Raw genomic sequence first — 20,050 nt, 5'->3', positions numbered from 1 at the left:
ATTTCATCTCTATAGCAGTCTGCTGCACGCGTGCAGGATTTCTGTTACTGTATCATACAGGATTGCTGTAGAGAATTAACTCACATGTACACACACACTTCGTCTGTACACCATTTAGCGCAAAATGAAAGCGGGTGGGGGTTAAAATCGCAGGACAAGGATGCCCCTATGTGTGAGGATGTGCTGCGATCTGATCTGATTAGTATGGGCACCTGTACGAGTGTAGCCCACTAACTGTGGGCAAGTGGAGAGAGGCTGGCATGGTTACCCAAACCTGCCAGGGTGGGAGGGAGGAAGGGAGGAGGAGGGAAGGAAGGAGGGGGAGAGGCTGCGCTCTGTGGCCCGCCCCGCTCTGCCCCACTCATTGGTCGGCCCCGGGGTCTGACGCACAGCCCTTTTGTGCCAATGGGAGGGGGGCCTGGCTTAGACAGGCAGCCCATTGGCTGGCTGGAAGAGGGCGCTACGCAAAAGCAGAGCTCTGGAGCTGAGAGAGCTGCAATCTGTCAGCAGCAGAGAGAGAGAAAGAGAGAGAGAGAAAGGGAGAGGAGGAACTGGGGACCACTGCGGCGGGGCAAAGTGGAGTGGGAGGAGAGGGGGAGATAGAGAGAGAGATAGAGAGAGAGAAAGTCAGCAGCAGCAGGGAGAGAAGGGGAAGAAAAATCTATTTAGAAAATAATACGGTGGTATCCAGATTCAAGGGGGGCTCAACTGTTCCCCCAGAAAGTGCACTCAACCAGAAACTGTTGTTTAGATATGGCCGGCCGCTATGTCAAAGGAGTTGAAACCAAGCCAAAACCCCCGGGGATCTCCTCACCCAGGGCCACTGCTGAATAGGGAGCGATCAAAGCCAGCCACTCACTCTATCAAGACAAGACAGAAGTTGGAGCCAGGGCTGCCATGAGGTCGCTTCTTGGAACTGCTTGCTGCGGATAAATGTAACGGAAGATTCAACGTGGGGCGAACTCTGGAATTATTTGCTTTCCTTTATATATTTTTGAGTGTTGTGTGTTTGGAGAGAGAGAGAATTGAGATCGGACTGGAGAAGGAGGGAGGGTGGAGATGGTCCCCTTTTTGCTGCTCTGCATGCTACTGGAGCGGGTAGCCTGCCAGATCCGCTACTCGGTGCCCGAGGAACAGGAGCATGGCACCTTCGTGGGGAATATCGCCGAGGATTTGGGGCTGGACGTGACCAAGCTGGCGGCTCGCCGCTTCCAGACGGTGGCCAGCTCCCGTTCGCCGCACCTGGAGGTCAACCTGGAGAACGGGGTGCTGTTCGTCAACGAGAAAATCGACCGGGAGCAACTGTGCCGCCAGAGCCCCAGCTGCCTGCTGCACCTGGAGGTCTTCCTGGAGAACCCGCTGGAACTTTTCCGGGTGGAGATCGAGGTGGTGGACATCAACGACAACCCGCCCGGCTTCCCGGAGGCCGACCTGACGGTGGAGATCTCGGAGAGCGCCTCGGCCGGCACCCGCCTGCCGCTGGAGAGCGCCTTCGACCCGGACGTGGGCAGCAACTCCCTCCGCACCTACCAGATCACCCCCAACAGCTACTTCCAGCTGGACGTGCAGACCCAAGGGGACGGCAACAAGTTCGCCGAGCTGGTGCTGGACAAAGCCCTGGACCGCGAGCAGCAGGCGGTGCACCGGTACGTGCTGACCGCGGTGGACGGGGGGTTGCCCCAGCGCACCGGCACCGCTCTGCTCACCATCAGGGTGCTGGACTCCAACGACAACGTGCCCGTCTTCGAGCAGTCCGTCTACACGGTCAGCCTGGCGGAAAACGCCCCCCTGGGCACCCTCCTGATCCAACTCAACGCCACCGACCGCGACCAGGGCAAGAACGGCGAGGTGGTCTACACTTTCAGCAACCACGTCTCGCCCCGGGTCAAGGAGCTGTTCGCCATGGAGCCCCGTAGCGGCTGGCTGGAGGTGAAAGGGGCCATCGACTACGAGGAAAGCAGCCTGCACCAGATCTACGTGCAGGCGAAAGACCTGGGACCCAACGCGGTGCCGGCTCACTGCAAAGTGCTGGTCAAAGTCACCGACGTGAACGACAACGCCCCGGAGATCAGCTTCAGCACCGTGTCGGACTCGGTGAACGAGAGCGCGGCCCCCGGCACCGTGGTGGCCCTGCTCAGCGTGACCGACCGCGACTCCGGGGAGAACGGGCAGCTGCAGTGCGAGATCCTGGGACAGGTCCCCTTCAAGCTCAAGTCCTCCTTCAAGAACTACTACACGGTGGTGACGGACGGGCCCCTGGACCGGGAGCTGAGCGACTCCTACACCATCACCATCCTGGCCAAAGACAAGGGCTCCCCACCTCTGGCCTCCAGCAAGTCCATCAAGGTGCAAGTGGCGGATGAGAATGACAACGCGCCCCGCTTCTCCCAACCCTCATATGATGTCCATGTCACCGAAAACAACGTGCCCGGGGCTTATATTTACGCGGTGACCGCTGTGGACCCCGATGTGGGGCAGAATGCCTACATCTCTTACTCCATATTGGAGTGTGATATCCAGGGGATGTCTGTCTTCACCTATGTCTCCATCAACTCCGAGAATGGGTACCTCTACGCCCTGCGCTCCTTCGATTATGAGCAGCTCAAGGAGTTTAGCTTCACGGTGCAGGCCAGGGACTCCGGGAGCCCAGCTCTGAGTAGCAACACCACCATCAACATCATCATCGTGGACCAGAACGACAACGCTCCCTCCATCGTCTCCCCGGTGGCCAGGAACGGCAGCGCCAAAGAGATCGTGCCCCGCAGCGCCGAGCCGGGCTACCTGGTGGCCAGGTTGGTGGCGGTGGACGCGGACGACGGCGACAACGCCCGCCTCACCTTCTACATCGCCCAAGGCAACGAGCTGGGGCTCTTTCGCATGGACTGGAGGAGCGGGGAGCTCAAGACGGCCAGGCGTCTGCCCAGCACCAAGAAAGAGCCCGGCGCCCCTTACCAGCTCCTCATTGAGGTGAGAGACCACGGACAACCGCCCCTCTCTGCCACCGCCACCATCCTGGTGATGGTGGTGGACAGCGCCGTGGATCGCCAGGGGGAGCGAGGCAACCGGGCTGGCCATCCCAGGGACAACTCGCTGGATTTGACCCTGATCCTCATCATCGCCCTGGGCTCGGTGTCCTTCGTCTTCCTCCTGGCGATGATCATGTTGGCCATCCGCTGCCAGAAGGACAAGAAACTCAACATCTACAGCTGTCTGGCGGGCGAGTGCTGCGCCTGTTGCAGGCAGGCGAGGAACAGAAAGAAGAAACTCAGCAAGTCGGACATCATGCTGGTGCAGACCACCAACACCAACGCAGCCCAGGTCTCGGTGGAGGACGGCAGCTTTGGCCACCACAGCCAGAATTACTGTTACCAGGTGTGCCTGACCCCAGAGTCGGCCAAAACGGATCTCATGTTCTTGAAACCCTGTAGCCCGGCCCGGAGTACAGATGCTGACCACAACCCCTGTGGGGCCATCATAACTGGATACACGGACCAGCAGCCCGACATCATTTCCAATGGGAGTATATTATCAAACGAGGTAAGATGCTGCAATTGCGCCCACACTCTATCTTGTAGCCCTTTACTCAACAAATTCCCTCCCATTTGACCCATCCTTACACATTCTCTTTATACTTTTGTTTTACATAAGCCTTCACTTTCTCCCTGTCTTACAATATATTCAGGTCTATTAACTCTGGCTTGTCCCCTCACTTGAAACCCGCTTGAGGTTGTTTCTGAATGGATTTCCTTGAAAGCAAGGGCGGCTATCATCGTGTGATGAAATGTTGTAAATGCCGCTTTAGCACTTTGCCAGGAAGGGGAGGTTATCCCCCCATTAAGCCTTCAGAGAGAGCTCCACCGAACCGTCAATGTTTGAGACTTTCAGACATACTGCGGTAGAAGGGAAAGGATGTCAGGGTAACGCGCCATGAGAAATCACTGAACATTCTTAGAAAAAACAGACTGAAAGTGTCCCACTCCTTGGGGGGAAGGGGGGTAACTACCTTGTGCCTTTAAAATGTTATTCAGTCTTGATTCTTTGCCAGTTGGAGCTTTGAACGATCCTTCAATTGCACAGTCATTGCGAGGTCCAATGTCATATTAGGAACAGTAATTACATTCCCTCATCACAGTGATATCTTCAAGTAAAGCGGCGTGCGTTTGCCGGTATCTTCCCTCCTGTTAACGGCCCTGACGGGGCTTCACGCATTTATTGTCTGTCTAGTAAGTCAGGGTGGTATTGACTTGACGTTTGACTCTTTTCCAGACGAAACATCAACGGACCGAACTGAGTTTCCTTGTGGATAGACCCCGTCGAGTTAACAGGTAGGAAAAGCTCACTTGAACTGGGAAAGCCAGCCCTGATTTCACTGTTGGCCCATTTGGATCTGAATATCGGGCGCTAACGTTGGCCATTTCTCTCTCTTTTTCTGTGTGTGTGTCTCCCTCCCCAGTTCTGCTTTCCAGGAGGCGGATATAGTGAGCTCGAAGGACAGTGGGCACGGGGATAGCGAGCAGGGGGATAGTGATCACGATGCCACCAATCGAGCTCACAACTCTGGTAAGTGCGGGCCCAGTGCCCTTTCCACCGTGTGCCCCAGTCTTTTTTGTGTGGGGTGTGTGTGTGTGTTTGTGGAGGGGGTGGGCGATGCGTGGCATCTCGCATCGCCTCACACAAAACATACCAAAGCAGAGCTCCCCCCCGGCTTCCCTTCTTCTAGTGTTTAATTCACGCTCCTCTGTGCTGTGCTCTGAGGCTTTCTCAGTCATTCACGGAAGTGTTAATGTGTCTGAATGAATGGGCATGTCAGCACAGCATGCTGATGTGAGTATTGGATTAAGAATAACGTGTAGTTAACTCAGCGGCTCTCGAATTTCACCCGTGGTGTGTATTTCATGCACATTTACGGTTGAGTCACGGACTTTCAAAGAACTGTGAGATGCACTGTTGAGCGAGATGGAGGAAGTGGCGTGTTGTTATTTACTGCTGGTTGCGTCGCGCCGAATCCTGTTTCTTTGTGACATATACTGAGTACAAGCTGCCCTGGAGGAAGCCATTCTCAATCTAATTTTCCCTCCCTCTTTTAGTTTGGTTGGTTTCCTGGGTTGCTTTTATCCAACCCGACGTCCACTGTTCATTATGGAAAACACGTTTGGCACCAGTAGCCGCTCAATGGGCCTCTTTATTTTTCCCCTCTCTCTCTGCCCTTAATGAATATGCAATGTTAAATGAGTCTTCCAGGACTCGCATTTGTCTCCATCATTCCCCCGCTTGTTGTTTGGACGTGATGGAATTTGGAAAGAAGTGATAGCGGCGGGGTCAGCGAATTGAAAAGGACACAAAGCAGTGGTCTCTGCCAGATGTCTCACACCAGCTTTTACTTGCTGGGAGGGGGGGGGGGGGGGGGATTAACTGGTTTCGCGTGTCCCTGCTTCATAAACTTCTCAACCCATTCTTGATCTGCAATTTTCCCCCAACCCTGCGGATTGAATCTTTTGGAAAAAAAATAATTACAGGAAATCACTACTGTATTTAATGCATCTCCGCTCTCTGGTGGCCCTTCTGTCACAATCTGTTATACAGGTGCCACCTCTGCACATGTTTTAGAACGGTGTAAATGCTCAGGTCAGTGGTAATCAGGATAACAGCGTTGGATTTGGTCCACGAGTCCTTTATGTGAGAAATAAGCGCCTGCTCCGTACCTCACCCTTTGCTGCTCGCTTTCGAAACGGAGAGTTTTTAAAAAATACACTCACATCACGGAAGATGGCAGCAATGCAAAACTTATCAGACTCTACAGGGCCCCTTTTTTGCATTACATTTCAGAAGTGGAAATTATTGCTCAGGGTAACAAACCTCACAAATAGATGTGATATTTTTCAGCCAGTTATTGGAAATAACAGCCCGACCGGCAGCGACGTGTATAATGCCACTCAACTCGGTCAGTGAAGCACACGCCTGTGTTTCCTATTGACTGGTTAAATCTTGAATTGCTGCCAGTGAATCCATGTCATTTAACAAGTAATTCTGGAATTCGGATCAAAAAAGATTGGTTGTAACCGGATTCAGAGACTAATGAATTGTTTCATTTTACCACGAGGCAGTATAGGATCGTGCATAGAAATCTCGTAATAATTCCAAGTGTGCGTTTGTTTAAACTCTTACCTGCAAATGTTTAAATGCATTATATTCCGTGCAGTGTTGAACAACTAGAGTTGCAACACCATCCCCTTAAGCTAGGTAACCGACATAAGTGATGGCGGGGATTGCATTTGTCCCAGTGTATTCGGTTCCATTTAGCGAGTTTGTCTGCAAAAGTGCACTGGCCCATTTCCGTCAACTGTTGTACAATATCTTCCCTTGTATATTAAAATGATCTGTTACTTTGAAACCAGTTCTCCACCTAATGCAATGCTATCTGCTTGGTTCTTCCTGCTGGCGTTGGTGCATTTGTGTGATGGGATTTAAAAGAACCCACTTCAACAAAGAATATTTAACGAGTCTTGTCCCTCAGTGCGATTGATTTCTGGTTCAGTTCCCTGGGATCATCTCACAAACAAAAAAATGAGGACAGCTATCCAAGTTCTTTTCGGTGTGTTTGTTTCCATGGATGTTGGCGCTAAACCTTCAATGAATGACAACAACCGTTAGTTTTAGCATGAAAAAGACCAATGCCCCAAGCAAAGGCTGGGGAATTAGTAGGCATAACTAACGTCTTTGTCAAGAAAGTGGGCTTTAAAAATGAGAAGGGGCTCTTAGAAGGAGAAAAGGAGGTTGGGAGGCAGAGGGGCTAAAAGAGAGAATTCCAGAGAATTAGAACCTATAGCAGAAGGCCCAAGCGCCAATGTGGGGGAGGGGTGAGGGCTGCTTCAGGGGACAAGATACCAAAATAGGTCTGAGTGGTGCATCATTATTCACAATTCAGGTAGCAGACCAGAAGCTAGTCTGTGCGATAATAGGGGACTATTCAACTTCCAACGTGAAAGATGATTAAATCATAAGAGTAAGTCAAATGAATTTGGTGTGTTTTACGTTGAGCTCACAATAAAAATGAGCCTGCAGTTCCCTGGGATCATCTTATAATTAAAGCATTATCTACACAGCCCTTCAAATGGTTCATGTCAGGAAAAAAGGTCAGGGGGTGTATCATCTGAATCTGGGATACATTCCTGGAATAATTGCCATGTACATGGTACTGACAGTATGGGATAACATGGAGAAGGGAAATTCCCCAACAATAACTTCAGGGCAAGCAAAGAGCTTCCAATAATCCAACACAAACTTTTTGCCAGTCACCTCCCCGGTAATGCGGCTTTGTATCTTGTAGTCGAGAGATCATCGCCTGTTTTAAAAAGGAGGTACTGAGATTTCTCAACCTGGTTTAAACATGACCCAAGCAGCGAATGGCAAACATAGCAAAGGAATGCACCTGTGATCCTTTCATCCCCATTGGTCCACATACTTCAACCACAGTGAGGGGAGAAAGGCGCACAATTGGACAAAGTGTCCTTGGTACTGATTGGAAAGTTACACTTGGGAAATCCCTGTGTTCAGATCGTCCATCCACCCAAATCCGAGAGACATGCTGGTTAGGCGCATTGGCCATGCTGAATTCTCCCTCAGTGTACCGGAACAGGCGGCGGAGTGTGTCGACTAGGGGATTTTCACAGTAACTTCATTGCAGTGTTAATGTAAGCCTACTTGTGACTAATAAATAAAACTTTAAAAAAGACTTAACTTAAATGCCCAAAATGTCCTTGATCTTGTAGAACTGAAAGGGGGTTGGTTAAAATCGGTTCGTACCCCTCAAAATAATGCTTTAGACATCATAGAAACCCTACAGTGCAGAAGGAGGCTATTCGGCCCATCGAGTCTGCACCGACCACAATCCCACCCAGGCCCTACCCTCACATCTTTTACCCGCTAATCCCTCTAACCTACGCATCTCAGGACTCTAAGGGGTAATTTTTTAAACCTGGCCAATCAACCTAACCCGCACATCTTTGGACTGCTTTGGACATCTTTAGAATATTATCAGAATCAATTAATATCCTTGGAAAAACATTGGACAAACTATTGCTACATATTCTTGTCAATAACGAACATATGCAAACAAATGCCGCAGTAGGACTTCCCAAGGTTTGCATTCTTTGTTGAAATTCAAGAAAAGCTAGTCTAAGGAGCTGTATTTCAGTGAGCGAAGGAACATAGTACCGGTAGATTGCATATGGCATCAAAAACGCAGTGTTTCCTGTGTATCTCATACAAGTCATTGAAAGCATTTTAAAATGTTCACTTAAAATGGAAGATAAAGTGATTCATGTGTTTTCGAATAGCACTTATATTAAAAGCAAAATGCTGCGGGTGATAGAATCTGAAAGAAAAAACAGAAAATGCTGGAAAATCTCAACAGGTCTGACAGCATCTGTGGGGAAAGAATAGAGCCAACGTTTCGAGTCTAGATGACCCTTCGTCAGAGCCAGCTGGCTCGATCCTCTCCCCACAGATGATGTGAGCACTTGTAATACTCTCATTCCCTCAGTGTTGGCTTAGTTCTTACATTATTGCTTCAGTGAAATGCAGAAACTCATGGAGATAGGGGCATCTGGTGGAGTGTGGAAGAGAAAGTCTCAGAAGCTTTATATTCCTGGAGGAAGAAAGATTGAGAACATGTTTAACCCTCCAGACGTGAGTCATCTCTGTTGCATTTTTCACTAACGTATTTCCGTGGGTTTATAAACGTAATAATTGAAAGCATTGTTGGGTTCTCCCAAAGCATTTAAATCGACTAAGGACTATCCTCTTCAAGGAGAAGGCAGACATAGATTGAAATTGAAGCCAGGAACTTGAAAGGAATGTTAACTCAACAAAAAAAGAAACCCCGCCAGGATGTAAGTCTCAAGGGATAAGAAGAATCATATCAGCTTTGACCTGAAATTAGGGGGGGGGGGGGGGGGTGCATGCCTGACAGGGTGAATGTTCTAACTTCAACTGGTGTGGATACCAGCAAGAATTGTTTTAAGATGGGACAATGGGCAATGAATGTTTAACCAGGAAGAAGCACCTTGTCAAAATTAGGGAACTGGTCGTGGGTGATTATCACAACAGTCACGAAGTGGACATAGGCGACAGACTTCCCCCCCACCTCCCTCATTCAAAACTGCCCAGAGACATCCTCACAAGCCTTATCAAATGCTCATGACTCGGTAGAATAGGCAGCCCCCACGAAGGACTTGAGCCCCGCTGCGATTAGGTTTCAGAACATATAGATCTAAAAACAAGTGTTTGTCTAATTTAACAAAGAGTGGCCATTTGTCAGCCTCACACAAAGAGACTGAACCCCAGCGAGCGGGCTCCTGCAGCGTGAACATTCAGCAAGTTGGAACACTTAGTAGCAAATGTCATCCCTAGCTCGTGTTTTATGTATCAAGCCGACGATGAAATGCGTTATACTGTTCGAGTCACCTCTGAAATAAAATCGGAATCACAACGGCTAAGCCATGCCCCAAGTCGTGGCGACCAAGACCCCCCCTACGCGTTCTTTTTGAATGTTGTCCAAAAAGAAAGCCCCGGTTTGCTGGTGATCCGGTTTCCAGTTCACGTCCGCAGTCTGTAACAGCTCACTGATCAGTAATTTGCTTTCAGATTTCTGCAGTGCAATTACTGATGTAGGACTGTGATCGAAGCCTTGCATGTGCATCGCGCCAGCTTCTTTAATTTAACATATAGATATTTAAAAAATGTAATTTCGAAGTGAGATGAAATGCAGTGATAACAGCCTCCTTTCCTCCCTCGCCGCGTTATTTAACCGTTCACTAACACTTGTAGCTCATCGGGATAATGTTATGTGGCGCAAAGGCGATCAGATAAAAGAAAGAGCGGTGGATGACCGAATTACCATTCCAAGTGCTAGTTTGTTTTAACTTAAGGATCTCAAGAGTGGCTTTTATTGCCATTGATTCCAACTCCCCCCACCCACCCTTTGAACGACCGCAGGCCGTGTTGGCAAAACAGAGTGTTTATTTTTTCTAACAGTTAACCATCGGCTGGATTAGATTTGCGAGTTGTGCATGTCGATGTGTAGTTGCTATCAGTTGCTTTTTTTCGTGTGGTGGCTCCCGCTGTGTGCCAAATAGTCAGGACAATCTCTCGGGTCATGCCGGAGCGAATGCTATGCCGGGTTTGGTCCATGTTAGTCTGTGATATGCAGAAGCTGCAAAGGGGCGCTGTCTGGTTAAGCAAGCCCGATGCAACCCTGCCTCGCTTAACGTGTGTTAATATAGCTCCCTAGTTTGCCTCGCCGGTGCTACCAGTAAAGCCTGTGTCGACAGAGCCGGTGGAAAACACACTGGGCTCCGACTGCGTGTAAGAAAACACTTTTGTATTTACATAGACAAGCGCTGCCAATAGAACATGCAGTAACAAGCACACGTCAATAGCAGCTGCCTCCGTGTCAAGCAGAACCGAGGAGTGTTTCTCCACACAGACTAAATCAATTAACCACACTGATCCCCAGAATGAGCAATGGTTCAAATTGTCCTGTTTCTGGTACCGATTGTAATAGCGACCGTTAATAATAATGATCAGATTTCACGTTAAAATGGTCAGCTGCCGAGATTTGATCTTTTTAACATTTGGCTTATGCCGAGGACCGAATGCCTAAAGTGAAAAGAGAGTCATCCAGTGATGTCAGGTATTTGCCTCAAGAACCCCAGAGGACGTGTAAACCCTAACCGCTTGTGGTTTATTTTTTTTCCATAAACCATCTAATCCCATTGTGTGTCCCATCTGCACCGCATGTTGACTTGACTTCATGAGTTTATTTAAGTTTTTCTTAAAGATATAATGCTTAACTCTGTGGGGACCACCCGTCAAAGAGAACTGTTGCCCTGTTCCGTGGCACAGAATTTTGCTGTGACACATTCATAGAATATAGTGACTTTAATATGCTGGCAGGTGATGATAACGCAGACTAGCAAACAGAGTCTTTTATAACAGTAATTTACAGGAAATAGATCTTGTTGAAAATTTCTTCTGTGCACCATTTGAGAAAACTAATTATCAATAACGATTACAAATAGAAACATAGAAACCAGAAGCAGGCGTAGGCCATTCGGCCCTTCGAGCCTGTTCCTCCATTCATTTTGATCACGGTTGATCATCGAATTCAATATCTTGATTACCCTTTCCCCCCATATGACTTGATCCCTTTAGCCCTAAGAGTAATATCTAATACATCGGCCAAAGTTGTTGTGCCTTCTGGAGTCTTAGCTCTTCACATTTTGCGAGTCCTCCTCAAGCTCTCAAATGTGGTGATTGTGATGTATTATGCACCTAGAGTGATTGGTAGTTGTATGTTTAAGGGATTCACTGCAGGATTCAATCTGTGTTCCACACATTTATCACCCTCTGGGTGAAGAAATTTCTCCTCACCTTAGTTCTAAAAGGCTTACCCCTTATCCTCAAACTATGACCCCTAGTTCTGGAACAAGGACCCCCAATTCTGGATGTGTGATATAAAGTAAAATAATCTCAAAGATTTGGCTTGCTTCCTTAGAAACATGATAGTCATATTTGAAATGCTTTCTTAATATTAATATATGAAACCATTGTAATTTCAATTGATTTTCAAAGATCCATGTTTTGTTGCTGCTTGTAGATTTATATGCCTATTTATTTCTCATTAAAGCACTGTACCTTATTTTTTTGCTTGAATACACATCTCTTAAATAAAAGGAGGCCTCCAATAGTTTTAATAGCCAGGGAGTTTAATAACAACAAAACCAGGTTTGGCATAATAATTTCAGTACCAACACTACCATTGCAATTTTAATCCCTTGCTGCTTTGTTCCTGTCTTCACTCTTTTCGGTCATAAGTTTTCCTGCTTTCATTTTTTCTACTCTTCTGCAATGGAGGCACTTAGTTACATATGGGTCGGCTTAGTGAACAAGTATGCTTTGAATACAAGCAAGCTGCTCGAGTGGCAGTGTACAGTGAGTCCTGTCTGCTCGTTGAGACAAATTGCGCCACAATCTCATTCATTACTGCTAAATTGATAATATCATACCAGTCCATTCCATGTAGCTAAATAATGCCCTAATCGGCCAATCCATCTTGCTGAGATAATGATGCCATCCTGTATTTCCCTTCAAATTTGATTGGCGCACTGATTGCATTACAAAACAAAAACTTTTCTTTGTAAAGGCATAATTCGACAATATTAAATAAGAGAGGGGAATACTTTTAAAAGAAAATCATAATTTTGGCTGCTCAAATAGAATTTTGTCAAACTAATTTAGCATCACGTTAATCTGTCAGGTGACTAAATTACGTGCATGCATGTGAGGTAATGGAAGTTATGAGCTTTGGTTAAAGAATGATACAAGGGATAAGTCCATGTAATAGCACTGCTGAGTATATAAATTTCCCTTCAAGCTTTGGGTTTATTTGGGTTTTGAATGTACGGTGTTCAAACGTTATTAAGAAACTCATGATGAGCCCACTATACATTGTTATTTTAAACTACATTCCTCGGATCAAACAGGATTGACGGCACCAAACACTTGCCAGAAACCAAATGGAAGCACTACTTTCAGGATGGATTCTGTTGTTCTCCCATTACATTTCTAGGCACCAGATATGGAACACACTAGGATTCACAGACCTACCATTAGATTTCCATCTACCAGGTACTTTACATACTTTTTGCAATAAACAAGGAGCAGTCATTGAGTTGCCATCCACTCCGACTGAATTAAAATTCATTGTGGAATATGCAGGGTGGCTGAGTACATAATCAGAGGGAATGCTTTTCCTCTGTCCATATGCAGTGACAATTGACCAGCAAGGCAAAATAGTTCAAATTAGGCAAAGTCATGATATCAGCGAAATAATCTGCAGAATGTTTCTAATTGGGTCATTTTAGGTAAATGTTTCTCCAAGAGCAGAATTATTCTCTGACAGTCTCCTGGAGTTGAACACTTATTCATACATCAGTGACTTTGATACTTTAAATGCTCAGGGGAATCTTCCTGATGTAAATGTTGTGGGCTTGGCATCACTTGTTACAGATCTTACAAAAGAAATCTGTTTAATATACTCTGGATGATGAATTCTGTGTAAAACACTTAACCCTGTGATTATATTTTATGAAATACAGTACTCACCAAGCTACGCAGTATCGCTTTCAGCCCTTTCCTTGCAGTGGAGACTCCAGCTATTTCCCTAGCCAATTCCCCTTCTGTCAGACAGATATTTGACCCTCATCTCTCTGCTTGATAAACAACTTATAAGTCACACGAAAAGTGTAAGATTTATCGTTGAGAGGGCACAGCCCAGTAACAAAAACTCTTAGATCTGTGCAGAATTACCTGCTGTCATCTCTTTTTTTTTGCCTTGTGCTCATCAGCCATATGGTAGCCAGGCTCAGCTTTCATGGCTTAATTTCTGCAACAATGCTTTTTTTCTCAGTGCCATCACACTTTCTTTTTTGGGTGACATGACCGTGAGATCTGAAACAAGCTTGTAAATGGGGCAAGTGGTCTACCTGCTTCTGTAGGCGTGGACTTTATAGTTTTTATTGTGGCTTGATAAATCTCCTCGGTCGAAGTCCCAGAGGAGTAGAGAGGCAGGTTGTAAATAGAGAGCAAGCTTTAATTACATGACTCTAGGCGCTTCAGTAGCATGAGCACTGGTAGGTTGGCGACAGGGCCATTTGAGCTGGTTGAAATTATATTACATACATCTGTTCATTTCCTATGCTTGTACTGACTCGCAATTTGACAGACAAAGTGGATCAATTTTATGAACACCCGAGATGTGATCACGTTTGTTTCAAGGCAAACCATAGGTAGGTAATTGAATCTTCTCAGAAAATTTCATTTCTGAAAATAGAGACACCCTGTTCAATTTTGATTTTTTTTTGGAACATCGCTGAATGGCCAGTGCTGATAAGCAATGGTCAGAGTACCTTTGAGGAGATACTGGCTTCATATTTTTAAACTCCAAATATCTTTGCTGTAACATTGATTTCAATTTCCACTGGTGGTTGAAATGCTTCAGGGCATCATACTGGTTCTTGCGCAGATGTGGCTTCATAATTGTGGCAAGTTCAGTTCCTCAGACCTGAAATACTGGAGATCTTTCTCACTGTAGCTTCTGCCACCCATGCAAAATGTGCAGTGCGGAATGGAATATGGCAGAACAGATGTACACAGGGATTTTTTTTGCCTCCACACTTGTTTGCTGCTGTTTTGTAAATAGACAGTTCACATTGAACAACCTCCACTGATGAAGATTCCGGCATTTGCAAAGAAAAATGCACAGAAGTATCTGAATTGGGTCATTTAATCCTTATCCTACTATTGGCATAAAATTATTTTCCTCTGGCATCAAACGGCTGAAAAGCATCAGAATATTAGTGTATGTTTTCACCACAACTTCTTGTCCTTCAGGCAGTAGATAGAGAAATTCCCCTTGTAGAGTCCCGTCAAATTATGCCAACAGCTGGACATATTAAATCTAAATATTCAAAAACAAATGAGAAATGTGCAAAAGTAACCAGAAAAACACAATTCATAGAATCGCAGAATCCCTACAGTGCAGAAGGAGACCATTTGGCCCATCAAGTCTGCACTGACTCTCTGACAGAACTTCCTCCCCAGACCCACCCCCTGCCCTATTCCTCACACAGTGATCCCCCTAAAACCCCCTAACCTACACATCTTTGGACACTAAGGGGCAATTTAGCATGGCCGATCCACCTAACCTGCATATCTTTGGACTGTGGGAGGAATGTGTGGAGTTTGCACATTCTCCTCGTGTCTGCATGGGTTTCCTCCGGGTGCTCCGGTTTCCTCCCACAGTCCAAAGATGTGCGGGTTAGGTTGATTGGCCATGCTAAAATTGCCCCTTAGTGTCCGGAGATGCGTAGGTTAGAGGGATTAGCGGGTAATATGTGTAGGGATATGGGAGTAGGGCCTGGGTGGGATTGTGGTCGGTGCAGACTTGATGGGCCGAATGGCCTGTTTCTGCACTGTAGGGTTTCTATGATTTCTATGAATCCGGAGGAAACCCATGCAGACACAGGGAGAACATGCAAACTCCACACAGACGGTCACCTAAGGCCGGAATTGAACCCAGGTCCTTGGAGCTGTGAGGCAGCAGTGCTAACCAACTTGATTGATAATCTACTCAATTGGCAGTAAACGTCAAGACTGACATTTTCTTGATACGTCAGTGTTCCATTGTTATGCACAATGAGGTTTGACGTTAATGGACATTGATTAGTGAATTCCACTGTAATTTTAACATGTGAAGTTCTCCCACTAATAAGGTGCCCCCAGTTATTTAAAATGTTCTTTCCATTTTTTTCCTGTCTTTCTCCCCTTGCAGGCCGTTCACCGAGGTGCATCCTCCTCCAGCTGGGGGAGAGCAGGACGGTCCAGGATGCAGACTTCTCCACGACTGCCGTCAATGCAGCTCTGTGAGCGGCTGGCAGGAGGTGCGATTTGAGCAGGGTGCGTTGGACAATGACACTTCTCTCTCTTTCCCCTCCCTCCATCCTCCCTCCCCGGGAATGGAACCCATTTGCTTCCATATAGCACTTCCTCTAGGGGTCTGGTCGAGAACTGATGAAGTTCAACCAACTGAGGCAACTGATTTTGAGTGACAGGCAGCCCTGGGACTCGGACCTTGTGTATTTCTGGTTGGGACTGAAGCATGAAACTGCTTGAGCTGCCTCCATTGTCCTTGATATCTTGAAAGGACAGGATCACCCTACTTAAGGCGGAAGGTTGCTTACCATGTTACAGTGGAGATCTCTTAAGGTCAAATTTTATGTGGAAAAAGAAAATCTCAGTAGGACTTTTAACCTAAGTGTGAGATTGCAGGAGAAGCTTTGACATGGCAATCCTATTGCCAGCATGTAAGATAAAACTCTAACATTGTCGCCTTACAATTCAGTTTGTAAACCTAAGCATATCAAACAATATCATCAGTGAGGTGGTGACATCATTTGCCACCAATTGCATCTTCATCCTTTTCATTATTTTGTTCATCACCTTCTGAATTTTTCTGTCACTGCCCATTGATTGACCTTTGCTGTAGTGTTAAGCAGATGCTGGCTGTCATCTGGTACCTCATTGCACTGGTGATTCCTTGTGTGAGCTTCAGTTGGAAATGCCGGGGAACTATTGTAGCATGGGGAGCATCACAGCCGAGCTTGATCATGTCCTCACCCAGGTCCACACGAATATACCTCACAACTGTCACAGGATAGCAATCGAATGCAGGCACCCTGGCTATTTAATTTTTAACTTTCTCAGCTCAACTTTCCTGAGGAGAATTGGGCCACCTGTTTTGCTAGTTTAGATGTGATCATCACACTGAGCATTGACCAGGAATCAATCCTGGTACCTGCTTAGTTTGCGTGGTTCAGTCCCACATCAGGCAGCAAATGTAGCAACTTTGGAACCAGGGAATCAACTTTATTGTCATTGAGTTTTTGGCTTCATCAAAGCAAAACAATGTTCGTGCTTAGAAATGCTATGTTTCAATATTAAGCATTTTGTCGGGTATTCCAAAATCAAGTTCAGTATAGTTAGATGCAAACTAAAATGTCCTCTATTTCGCATCAACAGTATACTTTAGACGCAACTCTGAAAAGGCATTATGTTCTCATTGTCTGCATTTCTGTGAGTAAGCTTGCCGAGTTAGTGCAGTTTTCCTCTGTGGGCCTGTGTCCAATTGGAACTGTTTGACACTGCTTGAAAAATAACTTTATGCAGAGCGACAGACAAAGGAGAGTTTCACCTTATGGGTTTGGGCTGGTTTTGAATCATGTTATCAGAGGTTAATAATACCTTGCATCACTCCGAACTGGGAAAATAAATAGTCGTACCAATAATGTCCAGATTGTTTTATCACATGAGAGGCATTTTTGAATGAGTTGCTCCAAGGTTTACCAAGATCCCAATGGCAACAAAAACAAGTCTTTGAATTATGAACTGTAAAAAATACTACCTTTGTTAAAGTAAAAGAGGAATCACAATTAGTTATAAATGGATAATGAACAGTGCTAATTGCATTGCTAAAATATACTTGAAACAACACAGGAATGAATTAACTCCTATTTTAACAGTATTCAAAATTTGGAGAATTTCTTGGAGTATTAAAATGAAATGTTGGTGCTTTACCATTTCTGTGACTAGATGCTGTTAGTTCCTTTAGGAATTACAGTGCTGCATAGTATTTCCAAAGGGTGTTGCAGACATCCAGTAGCAATTAAAACTGTGATCATCAAACAATGAATGTACTGAAAGCTCAATGTAAGAATCCCTCTTCAAATCTTTTAAGGATTGCAGCTGCTAGTGTGCGTGGACTTAATGCTCAAGAATCTGGAACAGTTAAAGCAAAATGAAACCATAGGTCAATGCATACCTTGCCAATCAAACTAAAATGATCGACCTCTAACTTGAAAAGGTTACATCCTAGTATTGCTGTTTCATGAAAAGTAAGGGTTAGTTTTTTTTATTTTGCGCAGTTGTAATCAATTGCTTTCTTCATGGTGGGTTTATGTAATTTCTACAACATTGTAACTAATGGTAAAATATATCAAATTTGAATCAAAATCAAAATATTGTTGAATTTAGGCAGCTGGTAACTTGAAGGCAAGTTCCACTTAATAGGAAGGTTACTGAATATGCACCCTGTTGGATTAAATTTTGGTTTAGGAGCAAGTTTGGTCAAGGACTTCCAATATGAAGTATCTGAAAGGGATGGTGAAGATTCGGTTGAATCTATAACATGTCACTGATGTCATGTTATGTCTGTGCACAGTTCCTTTAATATTTTAAATTTCGATGTTTGCATTTATAATGGTAATCACCTCTGTAAACTTTTTATGATATGTTACAAAGTACCAGAGAACATTTCCAGCACAGAAATAGGCTCACAGAATCTCAATCCCTCTACCAATGGGAACAGTTTCTCCCCATCCACTCTGTCAACACCCCTCATGAATTCAAATACCTCCACTCAACCTTCTCTTCTTCAAGGAGAACAGTCCCAACTGCTACAATCTTTTTATATTACTGAAGTTCCTTATCCCTGGAATCATTCACATGATTCTTTTCTGCACCCTCTTACACGTAATGCCCAAAATCAGGCACAATACTCCAAGTTAGGCTAAACCAATGTTTTAAACAGGGTTAACATAACTTCCTTGCTTTCATACTGCATGTCCATATCATTAAAGCCCAGAATGCCATATGCTTTATTAATTGCTCTCTCAACTTGTCCTGCTATCTTCAATGATTTATGCACAAACACACCCAGGTTCCTTTTGCTCCTCCATCCACTTTACACTGTTTACACTGTCTCTCTCCATTCTTCCTACTAAACTGAATCACTTCACACTTGTCTGCATTCAATTTAACCTGTCACTTGTCTGCCTATTTCACCAACCTGTCTATGTCCTTTTAGAGTTCAACAGCAGCCTCCTCATGGATCACAATACTTCAGAGTTCTGTGCCAAGTGCAAACTTTGAAATTATTCCCTGTTCACCAAGGTCTCAGTCATTAACCTTTATCAGGAGGAGCAGGGTTCCTGATACTGATGTCTGGGGAACTCTGGTATAAACCTTCCTCTAGTCTGAAAAACGAAAGTTCACCACTACTCTGTTTCCTGTCATTCAGCCTGTTTCAAATCCATGTTGCTAGTGTCCCTTTTATTCCATGAGCTCTAATTTCATTCACAAATCTATTGTGCGGCATTTTATCAAATGCCTTTTAGAAGTCCATGTGTACCACATCAACAGTACTACCCTCATCAATCCTCTCTGTTACGTCAAAAGAAGCTCTAGCAAATTTGTTAAACACAATTTTCGCATAACAATTCTATGCTGGCTTTCCTTAGTTAGCCCACATTTGCCCAAGGAACTATTAATTTTATTCTGAACTATCATTTCTGTAACTTTCCCTACCACTAAGCTTAAACTGACTGGCTTGTGAGCTTATCTTTACACCCTTTTTTGTACAAGAGTGTATTATTTATACACCTTCATCCAATGAATCTATGATTCTATAGACGAGTAACACCGAGGAGGGGGTTGATAAATAAGATACACTAGGGGTGAAAGGGGATAGATGTACCAGGTGCACTGGGGGAGATGGGCGTGATATACCAGGTACACTAGCAGAGGAAGGAATATACCAGATACACTGGGCGAGGGGATGGATATACCAGTAACACTAGGGTGAAAGGGGTTGATATGTCTGGCACACTAGAAAAGGGGAGGGAGGGATTAATGTACTGGATAAACAGGGAAGAATGTGTGCTTTTCTAAGCACACCAGGGGTAGGGTGAGTTATACCATGTACAGTGGGGATTGCGGGTGACATGTCAGGTGCACTGGGGGAAGCAATTTTATATTACAGGTATGTCATGGGGAGGAGGGGAGATGTATTAAGTCCACCAGGAAAGAGGGTGATATCACAGATACAACAAGGTATAGGAGAATGTAACATGTACATTGGGTGGAGGGTAGTGATATACCAGAAGTACCAAAGGTTGTGGGATGATATACTAGGTTAGCAAGGAAGGAGGGATAATATAACGAGTAAACCTAGTTTGCCCGTAAATGTACTGAACTATTCAGCTGAACCACTCCTTGTGGTAGTAAACTTCATGAGTTTCACATTCTAACCATCCTCCGAGTTAAGAAGTTTCTCTTGAATTCCTTGTTGGATTTACTTGTGACTATCTTTCATTTATGATCCTTTACTTCTGGTCTCACCCACAAAAATATTCTATGTCTATACAACCAATCTTAAACACCTGTATCTGGTCACTCCTCAGTCTTACCCTTTCTTGGGAGTCTTTCCTGATGGGTATAATGTCTCAGCTCTAGAATTATTCTTGTAGTTATATCTCTTACCACTGCAACACAGTGCAATGGTGTGATTAAAGAATGACTAGTTTTCACAGTTGATTTTCATTAATAACATATAATATATAGGGATGTGTAATAAGAAAAGGACTGAACATAT

The 20,050-nt window shown here is 45.2% G+C and overlaps 1 protein-coding gene across 2 annotated transcripts in view; it reads left to right on the top strand.

Moving 5' to 3' along the window:
- Positions 1-925: 925 nt before the first annotated feature.
- The window catches only part of pcdh10a (protocadherin 10a), a 59,084-nt gene continuing 39,959 nt past the window's right edge, over positions 926-20,050 (top strand). For both annotated transcript variants that reach the window (XM_078210364.1, XM_078210356.1), the window contains exons 1-3: positions 926-3,537; positions 4,267-4,325; positions 4,454-4,560. In XM_078210364.1, coding sequence (XP_078066490.1) covers positions 1,060-3,537; positions 4,267-4,325; positions 4,454-4,560 — 2,644 coding nt within the window. In that variant the 5' untranslated portion in view covers positions 926-1,059. The remainder of the gene's footprint in view (positions 3,538-4,266; positions 4,326-4,453; positions 4,561-20,050) is intronic.

This window comes from Mustelus asterias, chromosome 1 (genome assembly GCF_964213995.1).
Source record: "Mustelus asterias chromosome 1, sMusAst1.hap1.1, whole genome shotgun sequence".
NCBI lineage: Eukaryota > Metazoa > Chordata > Chondrichthyes > Carcharhiniformes > Triakidae > Mustelus > Mustelus asterias.
This window is presented reverse-complemented; position numbering and strand designations above follow the sequence as displayed.